The sequence below is a fragment of the Mchenga conophoros genome, linkage group LG13, assembly GCF_057382185.1.
Source record: "Mchenga conophoros isolate Kocher_MC1m ecotype Shallow Benthic linkage group LG13, M_conophoros_male_GT1.1, whole genome shotgun sequence".
Lineage (NCBI taxonomy): Eukaryota > Metazoa > Chordata > Actinopteri > Cichliformes > Cichlidae > Mchenga > Mchenga conophoros.
In genome coordinates, this window is record NC_140538.1 from 17,621,862 (window position 1) to 17,646,470 (window position 24,609).

A 24,609-nucleotide genomic window follows, 5' to 3' on the forward strand; every position below is an offset into this window, starting at 1 on the left:
AACACACACACAGATTCACATGCAAACAAAACATGTGAATGTGGATATAAATAAACACAGCCCAAAGGAATCTGTGCCAGTGTGTGATTAGATACACATCTTTTCAAGCAATCTGGAGCAAGCAGTGATCTTGGCAGATAATATTAGTTTTGCATAATTTTCTTTTTGCTAGAGCACTCCTGTCTTATTTTTGGATTCTGTTTCCATTCACAAGAGTTGCTTGCTGTTGTGTCTTTCTAAATATAATGTGTGTTTGCATTGCCTGTGTTTGATTTGAGGGAGTTTGCCAGGGAAGTCGTTCATTTCAGCACACTGCATTCATGGTGTCAAACAAAGTCTTTTTACTCCCTGTAGTTCTTCATTCTCTCATTTTTATCTAAAGAAAAACATTTTCAGTAGCACAAACATATAAGTCTTTATCATGCTACCACATTTTAGTCGCGTTTTTGAATTTTAAGCCAACCTTCTAAATAATTCACCTCAGGTAAGACCTTGGTGTGTCCATGACGTGGAAGAATTTTCTGTTTCTTGAAGGGAAAAATGCAGCAAGTGCCTAGATATGAAAACAGGGTACAGTATGACTGAACAGAAGTATTTCTGCATGCTAGCAGTTAAGAGTGAGTCATCTGTTTAAAAAAAACAAACTTTCCTGTAATATTCCCAGTGGAATCACTTTATCATTCAATGTGATGATCTAATACCCAATGACCATTTTTATCATCATTATTATTAATACTCCACGCTGTAGAAACAGGACTAAGATAAAGCGATTGTTGGGCATCCTGACTGGTCACAAACAGAAGCAGCAGCCAGGGCACTTTGTTTGAATTATTGATAACCAATGTAATTATTAATATAGCCCTAAAATAAAAGGGGGGCAAAAAAGGAAAAACTAACCCAAATAAACTGCTGATGCTTCAAAGTAACCTCCGTTTGCTTTCTGAACTGTGACTGAATCTGAAAGCAGATTATTCTGGATAAACAGAAATTCAGATTAGCATAACCACCAGTGACCGCATCCCGCAGGAGTCTCCAGCAGGAGCGCGCGCAGTCACGCACACACACGTGCACACGGGCGACCGCTTACCGGCGGGCTGTAGTTGCGTTGTCCCAAACAGCACGCGCAAACGGTTGCCGTTTTCAGCACGGGACAGATCCCGCAACCCACTCACTGCAATATGGCGACAGAGGTAAGGAAATTCTTTACATTTTCTGTGAGTGCTTTATGAAAAAAGCTCCAAGATGTATTGTGCACCTCCCTTTGCTGTTTTTCTAAGAAATCCAGCTTGAGAATTGCCGTCTTGTAACTGAATGTCTTACCTATTGTGCCTCCGATTTCTGTGTCTTATCGTGGTTCGGGTGAACGCTGTTTTATTTCAATCAAATCAGCCGACTGGATCTTGAGAGCTGTGTGAATTTGAAGTCGTGTAACAGTATCCTTACGTCAGGACATTTTTTTTCCTTCCCCGGCTTCAATTTCTTCTACTTTAATCAGTGTTTAGAAGCTGTGACTAATATCGTCTGATAAACAAGTGTTTGTTTTCCTTTCCCCTTCCAACACAGATACTGCTTTCTCAGGCATTGCCTGATAAAAAACAGAAACCAGTATCACTCAGACAGCTCCAGTAGGCTCAAAGCGGAGGAGGCTGATGACAGTGGTAATGATGATGGAGCAGTCAGCACCATGGACAGGGACAGCCTAACCATGTCTTTGCCTTGGTCATACTTTTAAATCAGCTCGATAAATCTTTATCCCTGCCACACACTTAACTCTCCACTGTCCGATTTCCTTCACGCCCACAAAAAAACATGGAAATTATTTATTCAAGAAAATGCAGAGATCCCATAACTGTTAGTGTTATTGGTTAGTATCACAGAGCACAACTGCTGGATAACCAGCCAGCTGCGATGAATTATCAAACCCCAGCCTTGTGTGTCAATGATTATATGTTTGTACATCATGTAAAGATACATGGAAGTCAAAAATACATTAAACAGACACACTGTGCTGTGGGACAAATTAAAGTGTCATTTTCTCAGTACTCATGGATCAGACTAAACATATCCACAACCCAACTACATACTTGCAGTTTTGTGACTATATGTAGCACAGTTGTGATGCTATAACACTCAGAAAATCAGTCACAGAGGTACCTGCCAAAATACCCTAAAAGCCATCAGGCTGAGCAGCACGTCTTCCTCTCCGTCAGTTTGCATCACCATATTGGTGAAGACATTATCATAATCATGATCTCAGGAGACAGCACATTTGGTTATATTCATACAACAGTGTGCTTGCATGCGTGTGGCTGTACATACATGACCATCTAACTTATTTCTGAGTGAAGGTATAATTCTTAAATAGTGATTCTGCAGGTAAAGGTGCAGGGGATAAGAAGCTTGGCAAGATCGATGCATATATTTTTTTCGGAGCCTGCAAGACCCTGGCAGAGTGTCCCTGACTTCCTTTGGTGGTCTGCCAGTATCCCTGTCCAAGCCCCATCAATTACACACAGACACACACAGGCACACACATGCCTACACAGGAACACAACATGCACACGCACCCAAACACATGCAGTGTATGCACCTAGGACAGATTTAATGTCCAAAGCCCATCAATTATCCATGCCATATTTAATGCGAACAGGCTGCTGCAGTTTGTAACCATCGGTGATTTGAGTCTGAGATGAGCACCACAGTTTGCTTCCTATCCATCTGCCTCTCAGCCTGTCTCTACTTCCCTGTCACATATTATATTAGAACTCATTCTATGACATTTATTGTTTGCCAAGTCAGCAAACGACTGCATTAAGTGTTGAGTAACACTCAGCTCATTCTGCAGACTGTTTATGCTGCATGGATGGACACTCTCTGGATCCATTAAGTCCACTACTGCCAGAGTTTCCTCGCAGACTGTAGGTTTGCTCCAGCTTGAGTATGACACTGTTAAGAAATAATGTGCAAAAGCACTGAAATCCCCACAGAGACCTGCACAGACTTAGCTCCCCACTGAGAAAAGGAAAAGAAAAAAGTCGTCCTTTTTCATGAAAATAATTTCTTCTATAAGCTTTGGTCCAACAGTTACTGTTCTTCGACCTAGATGTCATGACAGTCTCACAGTTTTGTCAACACTGTCAAAACATTATTGATTTATAGACCTCTGGATAACCCAGCTTGGCAGCAAGCATTAAAAACTCTGCTCTCAATGGCAGAGAATCACTTATATTATGAAGGGCTCAAAAGGGAGCTGAGTGTAACAAAACATGCTGAAAGGCTGCAGAAAACAAGAATGAAGTTTCTAAATCTGGGTGCATTTACTGTGCTGTAATCGTCTGTGTACCGTTTGCAATGCCTGCCCACTGGCAGCACTCACCCGTGCCGTCTGTATGTGCTCCCTGAGTCGGAGTGACTTAACTAGGAAACACGTCAGAGCAATGAGGCTCACAGATCTACAGATGCAAACTGCAGGAATTAAAGTGTGGGTTTGATTCAGCATGTAGGACTGAAAGAAAAATTATATTTTTCTCAGTCAACAGATTTCACTGATGCATTTTGCGTTTGATTACATTTTTTTTTTTGTCTACTCAAATTGGCAGAGTATGCTCATAGGGTATGAAAATGCTCTTTTTTTGTTCATCGTATGAAAGTCCTTCAAGAAAATTATTCACAATAAAATTGTAATGAACTGCGTATAAGGGGACAGCAGTTTATTATTTAGTAATTTAGGATATGTCTGTCATTGCCATGCAGTAAAGATTATCTATGTGGTTTTTATTCATCCTTGTTTACTTGATGCAGTACCTTTCTATGCGCTTGTTACCTGGTGAGGCACGTTTTTCTGAAATCTAATCAGTGTGCAGGCAAAAAAATATTAAACATAACGTTAAAGATGGGTGGGTGGAACTAGAAGTCAGACAGCGTAGCACCATGCAGAACTTCTTAACAGAGGCCTGTGTGATCAGTATCACACTTTAACATTGGTGTCTGCTTCTGCACTATATTTAAATGCAGGAATAGACCAGATTTGAACCCTTGGCTCCCATAGAGGAAATACAAGCAGTCTACCAAGATAAACCTGTTTGTCTTCAAGGTATAAATATACAGAGATACTTCAGCATTTCATATCACCACCAGAAGACTAAGAAAGTTTTTTTGTGTTCGATAGCATAAATGAAAAATAGCTGTTTCATCAACTGGAAGTAACTCTCGAGTGAGTATAAAACTGTCATAGATAACGAGTCAGACCCATCCACCCGGGTCCTACTGGTCCAGGTACTCTTACTTTTTTTTGGCTGCTGTCTTTAGGGGTCAACACAGTAACTTATGTGAGTAAGTCATCAGCCCTCATCTCACCCTACCCCTAGCATCCTCTTCTGTCACACTAACCCTCCTTCCCTGCATCCATGAATCTTCTCTGTGGTCTTTCCTCTGTATATATATATTTTTTTTTTGTGGGCGATCGTGGCTCAAGAGTTGGGAGTTCGCCTTGTAATCGGAAGATTGCCGGTTCGAGCCCCGGCTCGGACAGTCTCGGTCGTTGTGTCCTTGGGCAAGACACTTCACCCGTTGCCTACTGGTGGTGGTCAGAGGGCCTGGTGGCGCCTGTGTCCGGCAGCCTCGCCTCTGTCAGTGCGCCCCAGGGCAGCTGTGGCTACAATGTAGCTTGCCATCGCCAGTGTGTGAATGTGTGTGTGAATGGGTGAATGACTGAATGTAGTGTGAAGCGCTTTGGGGTCCTATGGACTAGAAAAGCGCTATACAAATACAGGCCATTTACCATTTACCATCTCGTCCTTGCCTCTCTAACCTTGTCTCCAAACTGCTCAGCCTGAACCATTCTTCTGATATACTCATTTCTAATCCTGTCTTAACGGTCACCCTGAAAATCTTAGCATTTTCAACTCTGACACCTCCAGCTTTGCCTCTTGTTATTTCGTTACTGATACTCAATTGAAACCATTCATAAAAGCAGATCTCACTACCATCTTTTAAATTTCCCCTCTCACTCTCCCTTCTGTCCTTTTATTAAAAATCACCCCTGATACTCATCTCCACCAGCAGACTTGGTCTAGTAAATGCAGGTCATGAAATATCATGAAATATGGCAATGAGTTTGACAAAGATGTTTTATTAGTCTGATTTCCCAGTTTGATGGCATAATTATGATTATTGATGTCACTCAGTCTAAAGGAGCTTTGGCAAGAAGACAGGTTAAAAGGTTAAATATGTAGCCTCTTATGAGACTGAATTTGAGAGTGTTTCTCCAGCTTTAATCTCATTGGCTTTAGTTGCATGGAGTGCAAGATTGGGATACTGTGAAGCCTCGTGTTTAGGCAAATCACAGGGAGGGAGACACCCGCCTTTCTTCTTTTAGTGTAAGTTATGTGTAGTACAGACATGTAAGGCAGAGGTCTGTTGGTCAGGACGGGGCCAACTGTCCTCAATTCTAAAAAGACATCTAACGTATGTACATGCATGCAGTGCATGTATGTATAGCATCACATTCACATGCACACGTTCATAAAAGACGGACCTGCGTGATGTTAATGAGTCTCTCTTGTGGCCAGCTGATTCTGACTTGGATAAATGATGCTCAGCTCTGTGCTGAAACTGTAAATTGCTTCTATTAATAGAAGGACTTGTTGTTCATCATGATAGCCTGAAGATAACACTAGAAAGAGTGAGGGCTCCGTGGTGGCGAGAGACAGGGAAAGCAAAAAAAAACCCCAAAACTGTGTGTGTGTTTTGGGGAGGGGGGTGTATTAAAAGCTCTGGCTGTGAGATGGATGACTGTGGCTGTTAGCAGACAAAAATAGCAGCTTGGATGCTATTCCTGCTCGTGAGTGATACACCATATATAGAGATGAAAGGCTGGCACTGTACTAAGTCTGGCTACTGCCAAAAAGATGCAGTGTTTTTAAAGTAATTTAAACTTGATTATTTATCAGTAAATACTATACTTAAATACTAAGGTCTATAAGATAAGCTCTCTTGCTTGATGTATTTCAGCTCCTCAACAGTTTGTCTTCGTCATTTTTTTATGATCCAATGATCCAAACTGCAGACGTGGAAACATCCTGATATAATATCAGTAGAATGTGCTTTTTCCCTGCTGACTGAACATGTCCACAAGGCAGCATCTGTTGCTCCAAAATCTCAATATATTATTTAGCATTCATAGTGTGTACAGATGTGCAAGTTATCCTGGCCATGTGAACTAATGCACTATGCCATCATTAAGGGAGGCTTTTTGAAGTCTGCACTGATAACAGGCTGGAGGGCCCTTTCCTTCTTAACTCTGAGGATTCACCTTCATTTATTTTAAATTATCAGAGGCTTAGGCAAGACAGTAGTGTTTCCTGGATATTGTTCATATATTTCCTGTTCTTGGTTACATGTGTTTTTACTTGACTTTGTGGATGCACTGACATGGTTCTAAGACGTGTTCATGAGCCACGTAATTACAACACCAGCATGTAATTAAAAATGACTGTTTTAATTAGGTGTAGTTCCAGCTACTCAGTATTGTCTGTGACATTTTGCTTGATTTATAATTCACCACATTACTGACCACAGATAATGAAATCCATGAATTCTTTCTTGCAGTTTCATGCTAAAAAGTGCTATTGTTAAATTGTAACTAATCTAACTATTTCCATCTGCTGCCTTTCATTTCTGGCAAAGATTTTTAGCATATCTTTTCAGTCTTTTGTGGCCTCCATTTAAACTTTTGTTAATTTTTTAGACTTTTTAAAACCCTGTTTCATTAAATATGTTCTCTTTCTACTATTTACAAATAACTGCAAGGTTGAAATGATCTGCAAATTGAATTCTCTATTGACGTATGCACTGTATCCCAAATTTTTGGAAAGTCTTTCTCTGCCTCTTGCATGTACAAGCATGTACTTGGATAATATATAGGTCACAGTGACCCTGCTGTAACTGGCCAAGCCTTTAAAAAAAGAAAAAACTTAACAGCTGCACAAATGTTTAGCTTATCATGTGAACCATAGTGTTTTTATAAAATGATTTCAGGTTCTGTCTGAAGTGAACACAACCTCATATTTCCCACCTTATTTTCTCTCCTTCTCCCTGCCTTCTCCTCTTCCTGCATACTTTTACCGTATCCCTTATTACCGTCCTCTTGAGGACAGTAATTTAGATCAGCAGGGGATAAGTTTACAGTGCCCCACTTGCTTGTTGCTGTATGCTTTTAATGTAAATGACTGGGTGTAAAACACACTGTTCACCAACAAAGTGCTGTAAAGACCAGTCTTTTAATGTTCCAACATCAATTTTGATGTTGGAAGACAGCAATGAGAGTGCCAGCTACTTTAAGTCAAAGATGTTGGTGCATTAACATCGCATCAGTTCTTGAGTTTCAAACTTAAACTTAAATTTTATTGTGCAGCAAAAGCCTTTTTACACTTTCATTTCTGCAGTCCTGTGAAAAACTAAGAACATTCCATGATTCAACAGCTTGTAACGCCACCTTTAGCAGCAAGAACTTGAAGTATTTTGTCTTTTTCTTTTGTGTGACTTTATCAGTTTCTCACATCATAGGAGAGGCATTCTGGCTCACAGTGTTGCTTCATTTCACTGAGGTTTGCATGTATTCACTTATACACAGCTCTCATAAGGTCCCACTACAGCATTTAATTCAGATTGTGGTCTGGACTTCATCTGGACCATTGCAACATCTTGATTCGTTTCTGTTTCAGCCATTGCTGCTGTGCTTGGGATTACTTTTCTGTTGCACGACCCAATTTGGGCCAAGCTTTAGCTATCAGACAGATGGCCTCACATTTAACTAATGCTTTGGTAAACAAGGAGATCAGAGGACAGAGGAGGAGATCCTGTTGCTACAAATCAAGCTCAAATCATCAACCCTACACCACCGTGCTTTACAGTTGGTATGAGATGTTTGTGCAGATACGCTGTTTGTGCTTTTGCTGTCATCTAACCTCCAAAGGACATTGTTCCAGATGTCTTGTGGTTCGTTCAGATGCAATTTGGCAAACCTAAGCTGCACAGCCATGTTCGTTTTAGAGGGATGAGTCCTCTTCTTGGCAACCTTTCCAAACAAACCAGTCTGGGTTATAGCTCTCTCTCTCTCTTCTCTCTCTCTCTCTCTCTCTCTCTCTCTCTCTCTCTATATATATATATACATATATATATATATATATATATATATATATATATCATTATAGCCATGGAGTGCTGCATGAATTGAAATGTATTCTTGACCACAAAATTAATTTTTCTGTTTTTTTCTTCTGTTTTGTATCTTCTTAGTTCCACAACCTTCAGGAGCTCCGGCACAGTCCATCGCTGGTCACCAAGGTGTTTATACAGAGAGACTACAGTGAAGGAACTGTGTGCCGATTCCAGGCCAAGTTTCCCTCAGAGCTTGACAACAGGGTGAGTCCAAACAAACTCAAATACCTAGACAAAGGCAATATAACCCCCCACTTCATATAACTCTAATTTGACTGATACAGAAAGATTGATGGCCCGTACTGTAGACTTGTCTATTAAGCTAAACTCACAGATAGATGCAGATACACTTAAAACAACACTTGTGCATATGGGATGCTTCTTAAACCAGGAAACGTCTAATTCCTGTAATGCTGGTCCTCAAAAGCAAAAAGCTAATATTTGAAATGCACACATTATGCATAATAATTACAAGGGCATCATCCACAAATGGATGCAAATGTCTGTTGTATAAGTAATATATATGTTTCTCCCCATCTAACATCTCCTGAATGTATGCATGTGTGAACAGTTAAAGCAAAAGTAGATGCCTTTAGTTAAAGACTGTGTGAGAGAATGTGCTATTTATTTAAAGAGCAATTTTACTTTCTTTACCTTGCTTTAATTAGTGAATGGTGTTATGTAGGAGTATTATTGCATATTTGTCTAGCAATTTGCATATGAAGCAGACAATCCACACAAAGAGCAGAGCAAGAAAACATCAGTTGTCATCGATTTACTGCAAATGTTCTCTGTCAGATGGAAAAAATAGATTGCTGTCGTAGTTGTAAGTAATTGTTCATCAGGTTTTCCATATTCTGTAATCAAAGTTGTTGTTGTTTTAATTCCTTGAAAAAATTGTATTTTGGGTTGAGTAGAATACAGGCAGCATATTTGGCAGGCTAACAGAACATATTTCACTTGTGCCATTCTTACAACCGCTGTTGGTCTTGTTTGTTTTTGTTTATAAGTAGATTGAACGAACTTTACTTGAGGAGACAGTGAAGACCCTTAACTCTTATTATGCTGAGGCTGAAAAAATTGGAGGTCAGTCGTACCTGGAAGGATGTCTGGCTTGTGCAACAGCTTATATCATCTTCCTCTGCATGGAAACGCGATATGAAAAGGTAAGAAGTCTGTGTACACAAAATATTACATTTTGGGTGGAAATACTGTATAATTACAACTTTTTTTAACTTGTCATGTTTTTGTTTCAGTTTGCTGCTTTTTATAGAGGTTGTAGCTTTAAAATGAGTTAAAATTAGCCTTTTAAATATAAAAATACAATTATTATTCCATTAACCGTCTTTAAGATCTGCTGTAGGTAAAACAACAGACTTTTGCTGTAAATACAACTATTCTTTCAGTTTACTGCACACTTCGATTCAGCCACCATCTATTCCTCAGGCTCACTTTATGAGCTTTTTTTATGTTTTGTATGGAGTTCAGTGAGCATCTTCTATACTGTCTCCCTTTTCAAACCTGAAACCACATCTTGAACTAGAATGTGTCTTTAAATTGCAGCACAAGACAACCTGTATTGCACTCTCTTCTCTGGGTATTGCACAGGCATAGCGAAAACGCCATGCAAACCCAAACACAGTTCACAAGTGATAGCACATTATTCATGCTGCACGTATCCCACATGCCTTGGTAGGAGACTGAGGAACCTGGAAAAAAAAACAGCAAAAGATGCACACAAATGCCTCAGTGGACAGAGCCCAGAATCTCAGAATGTGAGATGAAGGTGAACCTTTTAATGCGCAGTGATGAACTCCACTTACAGAAGTGTTATTTTCTCCCCTATGTGTCAATTTCTATTGAATTCAACTCTTTCCCACTCAAAAAAACATTAAGCCTCATCCGGCTCTTTAAGAAGAGAACACACAGTTCTAGGAGATGCAATCTCTCTCTCTGTCTGTCCACCAGAGTTTAAAACTCACTCTAAAGGCCACACAAGTGTGCCGCTGGATAAGGCATGGCACGCCAGCTGACGCTTACCTAAAGTGCAACCAAGATGCCCATCTTGACAAAGGGCAGGTGGTTAAAGCTCCGCATGGCTGTGTAGCTGCTTGTTAGTCACTGAAATGGAACAGGAACACACGCACACATAACACAATCGCATAGGTAGACACAGCGAGCGTGATTAATCCTCTTGTGATTTTGTGTGTACCTGCCGCCGTTTTAGATAGAACTGGAGCTGCATGAAGTTTTCAGCATTCCTCTCTGTTCTGATCTCTGTCATCTCCCTTGTCTTGTTGCATTTTGTAAACATTTCTTCATCAAAGGACTACAGAGGTACTAGGAGCTTGACCAAGAAGTACAAAAGGACTTATTGCTGAGTTGAAGCCATGCAGAAATTGCCTAGTCTGAGGCTCTTTTCATCTCCCTGTCAGCTGGGTGCTGCCCCATTAAGATCCTGAGATTCTATCAGTTTCTCAGGAGAGTTGTTTATTTGCTTGCTTAACTCAGCCATCTTGGCTGAACAACATTATGACTGATGATGATAAAGTGTACCCACCCAAGTTGATGCTGCATGTTCATGTGCGTCCGAGTCCCACAACACAGCGCTCGCAGATCAGGGTGCAGATTCACTGGAGTCCCTTGATGCTTACATCTCACACCATCAAAGGACACTGATTGCTCCCAGCATGTCAGAACAGATACATGTGCTTAAAAACATTCACAAGACTTCCCTCACGCACACTTTGTGCCCTCCATCTTCTACTTTTCTTCTCGTATTATTGACAAGAATGTAGCTGAACATACAGTATGGGTTTCTAAAGGACACGTGTACACACGCATAAAATCCTTTATATTGCATTTGGTAGCATAAGCAGGGGATTGTGCGTATGCTGTCACAAACACAAAGCTTTTCCCAGAAGGGCTGTCACACACACATGCCAGTACAACACAGGCACAGCTTGGATACTTGACTGTCATATTGTTACACCGAAGAGGATTGAGCTGCCCCGAGAGCTCGCTAGCAAGTGAAAGGATTGGCCTTTTCCCTGAACCACAGTAAACTGATTAGTCAGGGCTCCTCTGTGTGTCTCTCTGCCACTTTACCGCGATGCTTGATTCTCTTGGAGTTTGTAGCAAAGGAAATGGTTTGTGTTGCGTTAAGAAATGTGTGGATATCTTATAAGTCAAATATTGATTGCTTTGTGCTCAGCGCTATTTCACATGGATCTCACTGATTTAAAGAACAGCGGGGCAAAACCGCTGAATTTCGATGGCTTCAGTTCAATGTCTTTTCACTGAGAAACGCAATGTCCTAATGTTTTCCAGACATTTTATTGCAAAAGTATCTTTTTCCAATGGGAGACAAAAAATATTTCTTCTGTTGTTTAGTCTCCACTAACAAGGGTCACTGTATAAGCAGCTGGGCCTGCAGCTGTACGAGGCCTTTGACATACTAGAGGAGCACAGTGCTCAGTGAACTGCTTAGTGTTGTTTTAATCACTCTAGGCTGTGTGCTGCAATGACCTTTAGCTAACTCACAAAAAAGGATGTGAATTTGTCATGTTCAATAGAACCATTTTCACACTTACTGCAGCTCGGAAACTTTGAAGTCATTACGCAGCAGAGCTGTACTTAGGAATGCAAATGTATGAATCAGCGGCGCTGGACATGAGAGAGTCTGCACCCTGCCAAATATTATAAAATCTGTGCAATGCCCTTGTTAAAACAGGGCAGGTAGTAGTTGGAAGAAGTCACAGCAAGCAAATGCTTCTCCTGTCTCCTCCTCAGACCTGAGGAAATGTACAGCATCTCTAGAAAATCATAAAGAATTTAAATAAGCTCTCTTTAATAGAGTTGTACATATTGGTTAACATGTGTAGCGGCAGCAGCTCTGTGGGTGCAAATGAGGCACAGAGGAACACGGCGCTGGCCGACATGACACTGGCAGAGTTTAGGCGAGCCGTGGTACATCAGCATGATTTGTTCCCATGGAGGCATAGCTAAGGCTGAATAAGCCGTTTTAATAAGCCCACTTTAGCTAATAGCTGCCTGTTTGGCATTACTGGCCATCAGTCTGCAGACATTTGGTTGCTATCAGCAGCATCGCTGGAACAACATTCAGTTCTTAGGTTTCGTAGACACTATTTAAATCTCCAGATAAAACGGTTTGTGTGCAGTTGCAATGAATGAGAGAATGTATACAGACATGCTTGTTTGAATCTGTGTGCCAAAGCATGGCCTGAACCGCACAGATTCACTCCACTGCTGCTCTGTGGTTTTCGCACAGTTGCTGCAATGCTCACTTGCAAAACCGAGAAAAACGTCCACTGCCAGTGCAATCTAAATAAACTGTCCACTTCATATTTTAGAGCCTTGACAGTTAACCAAGGCATGACATTTAGCCTTAAAGAGAGCCATCTTTTGAATTAGGAACTCAAGCTTCCAAATGGAAAAGTTCAAAAGGAGAAAAGCTCATACTCATCATTTTTAGTAATTCAATTCATGCAGCCCTGCTTGACAAGAGTGGCTTGGAAGTATGCAGAAAAAATAGCTGCTATACTTGGAGCATAATGGAATTACTTTAAGTTTGGATTTTAATGCGCAGGAAAAATAAAGCCGGGCAATGATTTGACAGAGCTGGTATCATATGCCGCATGCTAAGTATGCGCAGAAGGACTGCAAATTAGTTTCTTTCATTTTTCATATTTTCCAGAGGTTAAAGTAACTTGGGCCAATTTAACCTCTTTTAGATACTGTGTGTAACACAGAACGCATCCTGAAAAAGTAGTCGGCAGGTACTGAATCTCAGTTCGCTCTTATTATTTTTTTATGGGAGCCTGATTGTCCTGCTTGGGTTTTCATCTTACCTCCAACATTTCTAATCAAATCTGGATTACCTCCAGAGGTACTTGTTCTAATACCTCTCTGCCCCCCTTGTTTTATTCCAGGTGCTGAGGAAGATATCAGGTTTCATCCAGGAGCAGAATGAGAAGATCTACGCTCCTCGAGGTCTGCTGCTCACAGACCCCATAGAGAGAGGAATGAGGGTTGTATCCTCCTCCCATATGTTACTGTAATCTCTGTGCAACAAATAGATAGTGGATAAAGGCCCAGACAGGACAGCTCAACATTTATAAGACAGTTTAAAGATGGCGTGGAAAGACATTGGTTAGAATTATTGAAACTGGTGGAAACATCTGGATTTGATACAGCAAATGGATGAAAAAAACTTCTTCATAAATTACCATCAGGATGCCCATGAACAAGACACTTAAAGTCCAGCTGCTGCAGAGTAGCTGTTCACTGGCCAACTATTTTTTATCGTGAGTAAATCTTAAAAAAGCTCTGAAAAAAACAGAAAGTTCTGTGCTTTGATATGGAAATATGCAAAAAATAAAAAATAAATAATATTAATGTGGTCAATCGGAAGTAAGGTTTTATATCAAGGCCTTTTTAATGATTTCCAAGTTTTCATGTGGCTGTTCTTTTATAGATGAATTGCTACATTTTCAGGAGTGGACAGCACTATATCTCCTATTGACAGCTGGACTGATACCAGCACAGACACATGGAGAGAGTGAATGTGTCCAATAGACCATCACACAGTCCTGGCTCACACTGGCCCAAAGAAAAAAAACGGGCTGCAGGTCAACCCATTACCAACTCTTAAAAAACTGAGTGGTTATGCAGAGAACGAATGGTTGAAATTAAAAGGTGATATTAATAAATGAAGCAGACAGTCTCAAAGGAGAGAAAACAATGGAAGCAAAGAAACCAGAGACATACAGAGAAAGTTATTATCAATAAAAAAAGAAGAGGCCTACAAAGAAAGTAATACATAAACAAACAAAGGGGGAGACGCAGACAAGAGGAATTCTCGAAGGAGAAACCCAGAAGGAAGAAATTCATGGCAGACTATTGTTATGTTGTTTTTTTAATAAGCTCAGGTTTCCTTGATGCAGAAGGAATTTTTCAAGAGACTCTGATGTGAGTTCATATGGTTCAGAAGCTGTCCTCCTATTGGGGGCTCAGCTTCCTCACCTTCATGTAGCTACAAACACAAGTAAACATAATATAGACATGTGCCAGAGACAGGCCACCATTAAAATCCACTGACTACGTTAAAGAGCAGAGCCCATAGGCTCGACTCTCTCAGACCTTTTCAATAGAATAGTAGAAGCCTTCACAAGTAATTAAGTTTAGCCTCGTGAACATTTTATTAACAGTAAAATCAACATATGATGATAGTAGAGTAGCGCTGTCCAGTAAGACCATTGCCAAGGTTTATGAATGTAAGCAGAGAGTTCAGATAACTTTGATTCATACATTTCTGGACAGTGACACGCTTTTTGTCGCTACGCCACCACAGTGGATTTTAAGTAAACCAACGAGATGTGATCAGGGAACAGAGTTTCTGCTTTAACTAAAAAGCATTAATCCAAAATTATTTTTTAATCATTAAGGAATTAAAAGCAATTTTTAAACATTGTCTCCCATTCTCCGTGGCTCAAAAGGTATTTCACTATTTCCTGACAAGCAGTTCGACAGCCAGATGTTCCCTTGTTATTTTATGACAATCTAAGCAGATAAAAAATCTGGTGTTGAACTTGCGTTTGGTAGCCATTCGCTGGAACTCGCTGATGTGCAAAGAGCTGCAAGTTTATGCAAGAGAAGGAAGCTCTTATTTAGATGAAAAAGAGAGAAAGCAAAATTTCTTCTTTAAAAGTAGGAATCCACTGGCCAGCACAGTAACAGGAGAAGGCCATAGAAGGCTACTAAATTATAAGATTGCAGAGTTCTTTCCACAATTAAGAAAAACAATTTCTTTGCATATAATCAAGTCAAGGAGACCCTGGAGGAGTCTGCAAACAAGAGAACCCTTCATGAATGGAAATACAGAGGATTTAGAACAAACCACTGGTTACACTGAAGAACAGTAAGGTCAGATTAGGCTTGCCCAAATAGTTGAAATACCTTACTGAGGTTTCTAAAACTGTATTGCTTTAAATTCTCATGGAATTTGTTGACAACGCACAGTGATCCTTGACATTCATCAAATTTTCAGCTTGAGATCAGCGTGTTTGAAGACCGGGGCTCGGGCGGCTCCAGTCCCAGCAGCACCATGTCGTCGGGCAGCAGCGCTCGGTGACTGGAGGGGCAGCACCAGGCTTACGGATACCACCACAGGGGCAGCGGCACACTTACCAACATCCGCATGCTGAAACATGAGAGCACCAGGTTCTAGGACGAGTGGAAAGAAAAAGGCGAGGAGGTGATTCACAACATTCATGCTCTCTCTGCTGGGGCCGACAATGTATCACCTCCAGAAGAAGAGCTGGCTTAAAAACACACCCTGGATACAAAACAGAATAAACACAAGTGCAACAGAACCCACACATACTCTAATCGTTAGACACAGCAACCAGTGTTTCTGTGAAGAAATATCCTACACTCTCCAAGAGCTATCAAACTAAAATACTCATTGATTGTTTTTGCTCTAATTTTTTTCCATTCACATTTTCTCTCATTCCATCACATCTGCTACTATGAGTCACACCATCTCTGCATTGTAGCTGATTCTCCAGACTTTCACTTCCTTAGACTAAATTTCAGTGCGGGACTTTTTCAAGGAGAGGTCACTTTGCCTGTCTGTTTACGCACTGACATTGCAATCTTGGGTTTTATGCAACATCTCTGAAATCTGAAAGGAAGGAAACGGCCACCTTACTGGGAGACTCGTAGCTGTCTGTTCTTGCTAAATGACTGCATTCATCTCAGGTGGTTTAGGTCAAGCTGCTTTGAATCCTGGCAAATTAGGCCAGCTGTGGGACTGCTTGGTTCTCTGCTCCGTTCACATACACTTGTCTTCAATATCAAAAGGCTAACAGAGAGCACCTTAAATTATTTATTCTTCTCATTCACGACAGTGGATACAAGTGATCCACATCACAGCTGTAGGTCACGCTCAAACACACTCTGTTTCTCACTTTCTTTCTCTCGCTTCCTGCATATTCACATACTTGCACATAGAAATGCACACAGCCATGTCATTTACTGCACTCGAAAAAACACATATCAGCGAGGGGGAGTGCACACGTGCATATACACAAATACACACCTGTAGATTGTGGCCAGGCATCCCTGCATGCAAGCAGATTCTGGTAGACTTGGAGTTGGAGTCGACCTACGCCTCAGCTCATTTAGAAAACAAGCAAACCTCAGGCCCTTGAAGGCTGTGCCATCTATTCCAGCTTAGCAGAGATCATTAAGAAAATATCAAACATCAAGGAGCAGTACCTTCAAGAAGCCACAGAGTCAGTCTGACATGTTTGGTTCAGAAGAAGAAGAAATCGAAAGACATCGGTCTTTTATCTCTACACCTATTCCACGCATGAAACAGCGTGGATGTTATTGGCAAATGCATATTTATATGTGAGTATAGATGTGTGCAAGAGGGCCAGCCACACAAAGTTCAATACCTAAACCCACACAAAAGCAAGGATTTAAAGAACTGTCTATTGACTTTAACTGATATATACCGCAATATGTTGATGCAGAATAAAGAATCTTTCATTTTGTAAGATAAAGAATAAGTTGTAGATCCTTTTAGATGAAAAAAAAAACATTATGTTTGATCACAAAATATCCATCTATCATCTATCACATATATCTAACTACTTATTCACAATATCACACTACAGTACAATACAATACAGTACATAAAAACTATTTCTCCTTTGGGAAATGAAACACTGTATGACTAATATGTATGTGTGTGTATATGTGGAGGCTGTTAAGATTATATGATGCAGCGAGCGTGCTGATTACCAACAGACAGCAACAATGCCCACACATCTTCCAACAAAAGACAAGGCCTTTCAGAAAAGTTTGTCTTGACCATGGTTCATTTTCATTTTTTATTTCTTGTTACCATAGTGTTGGTCTTCATCTTTTACCGTCTTCAGTCTTTTTCTTTATAAACACATACATGTCTCTTAATAAACCATGAGAGTGTAGGTTTTGATTATTCTTTAACACAGTGGGCTAGAAGCAAACTGCTCTGCAGAGAGCCCTTGCATGAAAATAGCCTTGTGCACTTTTACCAGAGCCATGTCGAGTTAAACTACTCACTGGACAGTCATTGCAGAAACGATTACATGTTGGCTTCATTCCAGTAAGTAGTTTAATTTCAACAAAACATTTTATTAACTAGTTGATTGAGATTTTTACCACAGCAGTTGAGTTCAGTTGTGCTTGTGTTAAGCCTCCTGTGCTTTTTGATGCCTTCATGTTTCATCCCGGTGGAATGGATATCCAGCCTGGGGCTGATGGACTGACCGACTTTAAAATGACTCAGCACTGCCAATAAGCAGATAAAGGAGCTCATTAGACAATGTATAAAGAAAAAAAAGAGCGTGCAACAGAGTGTAAATGAACTGTACAGGAGATGAATTGTAGTGTACATGCTTGTCAATGTTTACCCACACAAACAAGTGGATGGGGATTGCCATGAAGCCGTTTTCTTCCCCCCCAAAATCACTGATGTCCAGTATCAATACATGTTTTCACAATCTGTCTACATCTGGGTATGAAGTGGACGATCATATTGTCTGTACAGCATGAGCTGCTGTATAGTATCATATGTAACAAGTCTTAACAATGTAGCTTATGATATTGTTGGTAATTATAACAATATTGTCACTTTGTGTAGGAGGTATAGAAAAGGGTGGTGTTAAAGATCCTCAGGGGAAATGTGCAAAATACATAGGCTAAGGTTCTTGGAGAAATATTGTTGATGTGTGGGATTACAGACTAGTGATGGGCGTAATGACTCTTTTTTAGGGGAATACAATTTGTCAGTTCACAGAAAGGTAGCCTGACAAAGTGTCCATTCACCCTCTGATTCCCAGTTCTGTCATTCTGTTTGCTGTTTCTCAACTCCCAGTAGAACTTCAGTGCCATATGCTCTCATTTAGTCTTTGGCAGTGCATTCATGTGAAAAAGAAAGTACACACTCTTTCACATGTCAGGATATAATGGAAAGTTTTATCTTTAGCAGGTCTTAAAATAAACAAAATACAACCTCAGATCAACAGAAATACATGAGATACTTTGCAGTGTTATCGTTTATTAACAGAAACGAATCCTTAATGCAGACTGTGTAAAAAACACACTGCTTGCATAGAATTTAGAGAATTCAGATCCAGGCGCTGCTAATCAAATGTACATGATTAATGGATCATCAGTGAGTGTGAGCAGCAGATGCTTTGGTAGTTTGATGGTCTGAAGCATTCAGGTATGTGTTAATGCAATGCCAAGAAGGAAAGACATCAGCAATGATCTTAAAGAAGTAATTGCTGCTGCCAATCAATGTAGAAAGCATTATAAGGCCATTATCAAACTATTTCAAGTCCACCACACTACTAGATTTTTCACAAGCAGAAAGCATTAAAGACTGCGTCCAGTCTTTTCAGGATTGGAGATCCCAGCAAATCTACTCCAAACTCAGAGAAACTACAGAAAACCAAAGAGTTACACCGTGGACACTACAGCCATCAGTTAGCAGGTTATATGTTAAAGTTCAGGAGAGCAAAATTAGACAAAGGCTGAACAAATATGACTTATTTAGAAAGGTTTCCAGGAGAAACACTCTTCTCTCTAAAATTAATTTGCATGGCTTAGGCTTGCAAAGCTGGATCTGAACAAAGACTTCCGGAACAATGTCCTTTGGATACATGACACCAAAGAGGAACACTTCATGCTAATACAGTGGAGGAGCTTGTAGCTCCTTGCATGAGCTTGACAATGAACTCTTCTGTATATCAAAAATATTTTAGATTCAAATGTTGGACAGGCTGTCTGGTGGACATCTAAAGCTTGTTCAAATCTGATTCCCACTACAGCTCGTTGCAACAGAATGGCTGAAAAAGAAAAGAATGCAGGTGTTGCAATGATTCAGTCCAAGTCTAGACTTTAACCCAATTGACATTATTAAGAGAGCTCATCTCAGTCAAATGAAGCAATGTGAAAGCAATGTGTTTAAATAAAAAAAAGTCACAGTGTAATATGTCATGTGTTGTTGTGAGGTTGTATTTATATAATTTTAAAACCTGGTAAGGAACAGATGTTTTTTTTTTAATTTTATCATAATATGTAAAACATAGGAATCAGCACAAATAGCTTGGAGATGCTGGTTTATAGCTTTACTGATCCTCCAGCAGTTGGTCCACTGTCACAATATGACTTTGAATGAACAGCTTCAAGAAATGTCAGATTTCCATCAAGTAACATGTTCCCCGCAAGATGAATCGTAATAACTTTGTGATAAATGAACTTTTTATTTAGCACCATCATCGGGTTTCAATTTGTTCATGAGAAAACACTAACAGAAATCCCATCAACATCATCTCTTCTTTGAGATTAGTGTAAATTACTAGATGTTACTATGGTAAGAATTTTACCTACTAAAAATTAAGCGCTGCCATTGTGGGAATGTTACCATGCTAACAATTAGTTTAACCAATTAAGTGCTGCTAAGCACAGCCCCACAAAGCAGCTAGCATGGATGTAGGCTTTTGGTTTTGTTTTAAGTGTGTCAGCATGTGGGTATGTGTGTTGGTGTAGACTGATCAAAAGTATTGCATTTATTTTCAAGAAGAAGCACTGTGTGCTATTTTATACTTAATGTAGCTTGTCCTTTCAGGAATGACTGATTCATGAAGACTGGCAGGGGAGTAAAGATTATGATAAAGCATTAAATATATTATTGTAAAAAGATGTCCATTGAGATACAAATAAATGATCACAGGCAAGAGTAGCCTTCACTTTGGATACTTGAGCCTCAGTCAAGCTACTTATCAAGATAACCTCAGAAAAACAGCCATCTAATGATGTACAGTTCATTTCAGTATGTAAATTCTACCATGATATGTATTTATCTTGTACTGTATGTGGGACTGCAGCTAGTTCATTTAGATACACGGGCTCATCGGCAAGAAGTAACATATGTGTATTATGCTGTTACAAGTGAGAGATTACTCAATAGTGCAATATGATGTCTTCCTAAAAATATAAAAGACAATAATGATGTGTAGAGTCTGGCACCAGCATCTTTGACTTGCTTTGAGTTGAGTTGTTTTGCTTCAGGGCGAATAAAACCGCATTGATGTTTAATACTGCATGATGTGTGTGTAAACAAAGCGAGACGACAAGAAGTGAAGTCCCTGATCCACAAAGTCTCCAGCGGTGCTGCTGCGAAAGAGGAATTTATATCTTATCTTGATGCTAATTGTGTGTTTACATTAGCTTATTTACATACTAATTAAAATGGATTTATGTACTTTTTACATGTATATTTTTTTTCCAAAGCTGATTATTATTCAAAGCCTGCTGAGTGAAGTTTTAACTGTCTCCAAGAGATGAATAAAATATCTGATGAAGCTGATAAAAAGAACGTTGCCTTTTACTCCAGGCTGCTGTTTGTAGCTACAGTTCATGTTGTTTATAAGCTCAGTCTGTGCTGTGTCTTTGCTTGTTCGTGATATATGATCTCTCGCTGTCTCTCTTGTACGCATTGCTGAGAATAGCAACAGGAAGAACTTGAGTTGGTATAGGATGCTCTTTGAGTTTGGAGCAGTGGTCTTGAAATTTGTTTTATGTGTTTCTCTAAATGTCCGTCCATTTGTTTTGACTGAATAACAGAATGGAAAGTAAGTTTTAATACAAAAAGTAGTTACCAAATCTCAATCTGACCTTTGGGATGTGAGCAACAAACTGTGCGATGCTATCCTGACCAACATGTTAACAGAACCTTGTTGAATCCATGCCATGAACATAGAAGGCCCAGTGCAAGCAAGGTGTGCCTAATAAAGTGTCCAGTGAGTGTATATGTATATTGACTTTTTCTGTCTCCCATGCAGTGCAGAGTGGGCAGTGAACAGAAAGCTGTAGGCAGCATAAAGTTCAAAACTGAACCATGAAGGTTAATCTGACACTGAATATTCAGCTGGTAGGCTGTTTTGTTCACATACCACCCAAACCATAACCGAACCATTGTTTGCATAAAGTTGACAATTTCTATAAACATTAGTCTTTATTTAGCCAAAGAATTGTTTGATGGATGCGTGACTAATGCAAAATTGTCCGTAACTAATCGACCCTTCTTCATTACAACAGTTCAGTAACAGAACAATGAAACATTGAAACATCTGCAACCATCTAACAATGAAACATTAAAAGTTTGTTGCTTACCAAAAATGTCATGGTTTTCTTAAAATTGGTATTAATTTATGAAGAATTGTAACATCAGTTATCAACTAAACAGCTTGATTTCAAATTTTCTTCCTAACTCTCTCCCCTATAAAGACGGCATTTGACAACCTTCCCAGCACCATTAATCATGAGCTTTGACACCTCAGTATGTATCAATAAATATGTGGTTTGATGACCATTTAAATAGTTTTATGGGTTTTTCCAAGGGTAGCTGCACAGTTCAGATGCACACCCAGTCATTTTGTTCAGTAAGACAGAAACCATCAAAGGGTTGTTCCTTGTAAGCTTTCAAAGTGCAAAGAGTTACCCATTTATATTTTCAGGAAAATGTGCGGTGCTTCATCATAAATAAGTAAAATGATTCCTGTGCACATCCAGTTTTCAAAGTTTTCAACGATCTAATGAATATTATTTTCTTTCATCTTTTTTTTTTTGGTGCGCACAGCTTTTTGTATTAGTGTCTATTTGTAAGCATGATTCTGTGTGTATGTGTGTGTGCGTGTGTATAAGAGGTGTACAGTAGATCCATCATAGCCTGCTCATAAGGCCATAAATGAGCGATAACATCCTGATTGACACTGAGGCTTAGTTAAAATCTCAGGAGTGTAGACAGAAGGAGGAGCGGCGAGAGTGGACTGATATTTTCTCAAAGACAGCAGAGGAGTGAAGAAACATCTCAACACCTGCGGGCAAAGGTCAGCCTCACACTACCGAAGCGCAAGCAACTCTTTCCTTCAGCACAGATCCCCCTTTTTCATCAAACTTTTGCTGGAAGGTTTTAGCTAAGTTTCTTTTCTCTTTCCAAGTTTAAACATTTTTTATTCTTCGGCTGCACAACGCTGTCTTTCTGTTTTATTCCTTCTACCCCCCTCCTGCTCATTCCTTGTTCTCCTTTTTCTAAAAAGGGGGGGAGGGGGTCTGCTTAATCTTTTCCACTATTTCTTTTCTGTCTTAGTCACAGATGGGGAGAATGGAAAGTCGCTTTCCGGTATTGATTGGTTAAAATGTTTATTCCCGCAAATGACAGAAAATCTATATCCTGTGTTTCAGGCATATTTTGACTGGCACCAGTGCCTGGCAAACGGAGTGCACCGGTTACAGTGAAGTTTACAATTGTGTGCTTGCATGTAATGCATGTAATGCATTATATGTGGAACCCCTCGAGAGAGAGTCTTGGCCTCAGAGAAAAGTCCTGCCTGTAGTGACATTAAAGGATATTCACGCCTATTTTCTGCTCTTGACATTGGTTTGGGACCGGATTACAAACAAATACACGTTCATTTCAGTTCAATCACAAAAACTGGCATAACAACAGGAACTCAGTTAGGTAAATTAACCCTGGCAGTCCATCCCAAACATCCAACTGTTGGCTGGCGCCCTGGGGCCTTCCAAACATTTATCCGCATCTGTCCAAATTTCAGGATCACGGTGACTTGCTATTCTGAATGAAAACTCTGTGATGCAATGCACAGAAAGACCCAGTGCCCAGTCTTCCTTTCAAAACTCAGACATTTTGTACACACAGTCCCATCCACGGGGACTCTCTCAGCTTATTGTTTGAACGCCGGATGTTGTAACTGATTTTTAACATTTGTTTTGAGATTCCGGTATGAAAACCGCAGCCCTTCAGGAGCTCTTTGAAGAGTGGAAAGAGGTAAAACACAGTGGAAATGGCAGGATTTGTCTCTGTGTGTTTGGCCACACTTGATTTGCTGTGTACTCTTTAAAGTCGATTTTTCTGTTTTTTTTTCCTCACCATACTGCTGCCCCGCCTGTTGGCTTTGGCACCAATATCCGCTCGGTTTATTTAACCTCAGTGTGACTGACAGCTCTTGTGTTGTGTTTGCTGCTGGGCCTCCCCCAAGCACAGCCCAGAATGCTACATAAAAACACAATGTGAGAGTGGAAATGTGTGGTTCCAGTTAAAAACGTCACTTAGGATCACATTGTTTAATTGTGAGACAGCGCTTATTACGAGCACTCCTTCTTAGATCTACCGCTAAAGGAAAATAAATGTTCCCGTGTCAGTCCCTGCCCTCCTAATAGCTTTTAAATGAGTCAGGGATGAGATCCCGCCGAGCGCAGAGTTGAAACACAGATAATCGCTGAAAGAAGGAGAGCTGTGAAACACTGCATCTGTTTTCAGCAAACTCAAGGCCAAAAGCAATGATGAGAAAATACACAGAGAAATCGCATGATCGGTGTTGTGAGTTCAAAGCCCTCCAGGGGTCATTTAGTAGACAAATGATTAGGCTAGGAGAAACAAACAGGTAAGTAAACGGTGCAATGCCTGAAGAAGTTTTGTTTCCTCACAGTACACCAGGACTGACCGATGTGCTCCATCTCTAGCCTGTGCTGACGATTATTTTTGTTAGTTTGGACCTTTGATGAGTAGTAATTACTAAGAATTGCCATTTAACTGATCTGGAGAAACACTCTAATGTTCAGCAGTATGAGAAGTTTGAGGTAAAAAAAAAAAAACCAATCACCTTATGCTACAGTCACACTAGGGAAAACAGTGATTGCAGAAAATGCAAGAACAAGAACAAAATTACTATGACCGTGTGAAAAAAAAACTTGCCTTCTTGTTACCTTTGAAATAGTTACTTCGAAGATGGGGACCAGTTGCTGTCCTCAAAGTGACTTTGGTGCATCAGGACAGCAGCACAGCCAGAGTCAGCCTGCTTAAATTACTTATGCTTTTACACGCAATTTGTAACAACACAGTGTTAACTGTGATATATCTGCAAATCTGTTGCTCTACATTTACACAGAAATTCACATAAAGCAGAAATTTATATTAATTACTTGCATTGAGAATCCAGCTAGAATGTCATAAATTTGAAAAGAAGTTCTGAAATTCTTCCAAAAATTGACATAGACGCTCAACAAGTTTGCAAGACATGCATGACATACAAGTTACTCAGACTGATAGCGATGTGTCTATTTATAGCTTGTCTCCATTTATAAACTAGATTGTAATTATTTGAAAACCTTTGCCAATCTGTTTGAGAGTGACCGCAGTTAGTTGGAGTTGGACCACGTTTGTTTGGAGACAAGTTGCCTCCCAACAGATGACCCGTGGATCCGCCTTGTGAACTAAATGGTGGAGGG

At 40.0% G+C, this 24,609-nt stretch overlaps 1 protein-coding gene across 1 annotated transcript; it reads left to right on the forward strand.

Moving 5' to 3' along the window:
• The first annotated feature begins 1,066 nt into the window (after positions 1–1,066).
• On the forward strand, positions 1,067–20,681 carry golga7bb (golgin A7 family, member Bb). Its single transcript, XM_085296862.1, has 5 exons — positions 1,067–1,190; positions 8,299–8,424; positions 9,234–9,386; positions 13,173–13,274; positions 15,290–20,681. The coding sequence occupies exons 1-5, from the start codon at positions 1,179–1,181 to the stop codon at positions 15,371–15,373; spliced, it is 477 nt and encodes a 158-aa protein (XP_085152988.1). The 5' UTR covers positions 1,067–1,178; the 3' UTR covers positions 15,374–20,681.
• Positions 20,682–24,609: the final 3,928 nt, after the last annotated feature.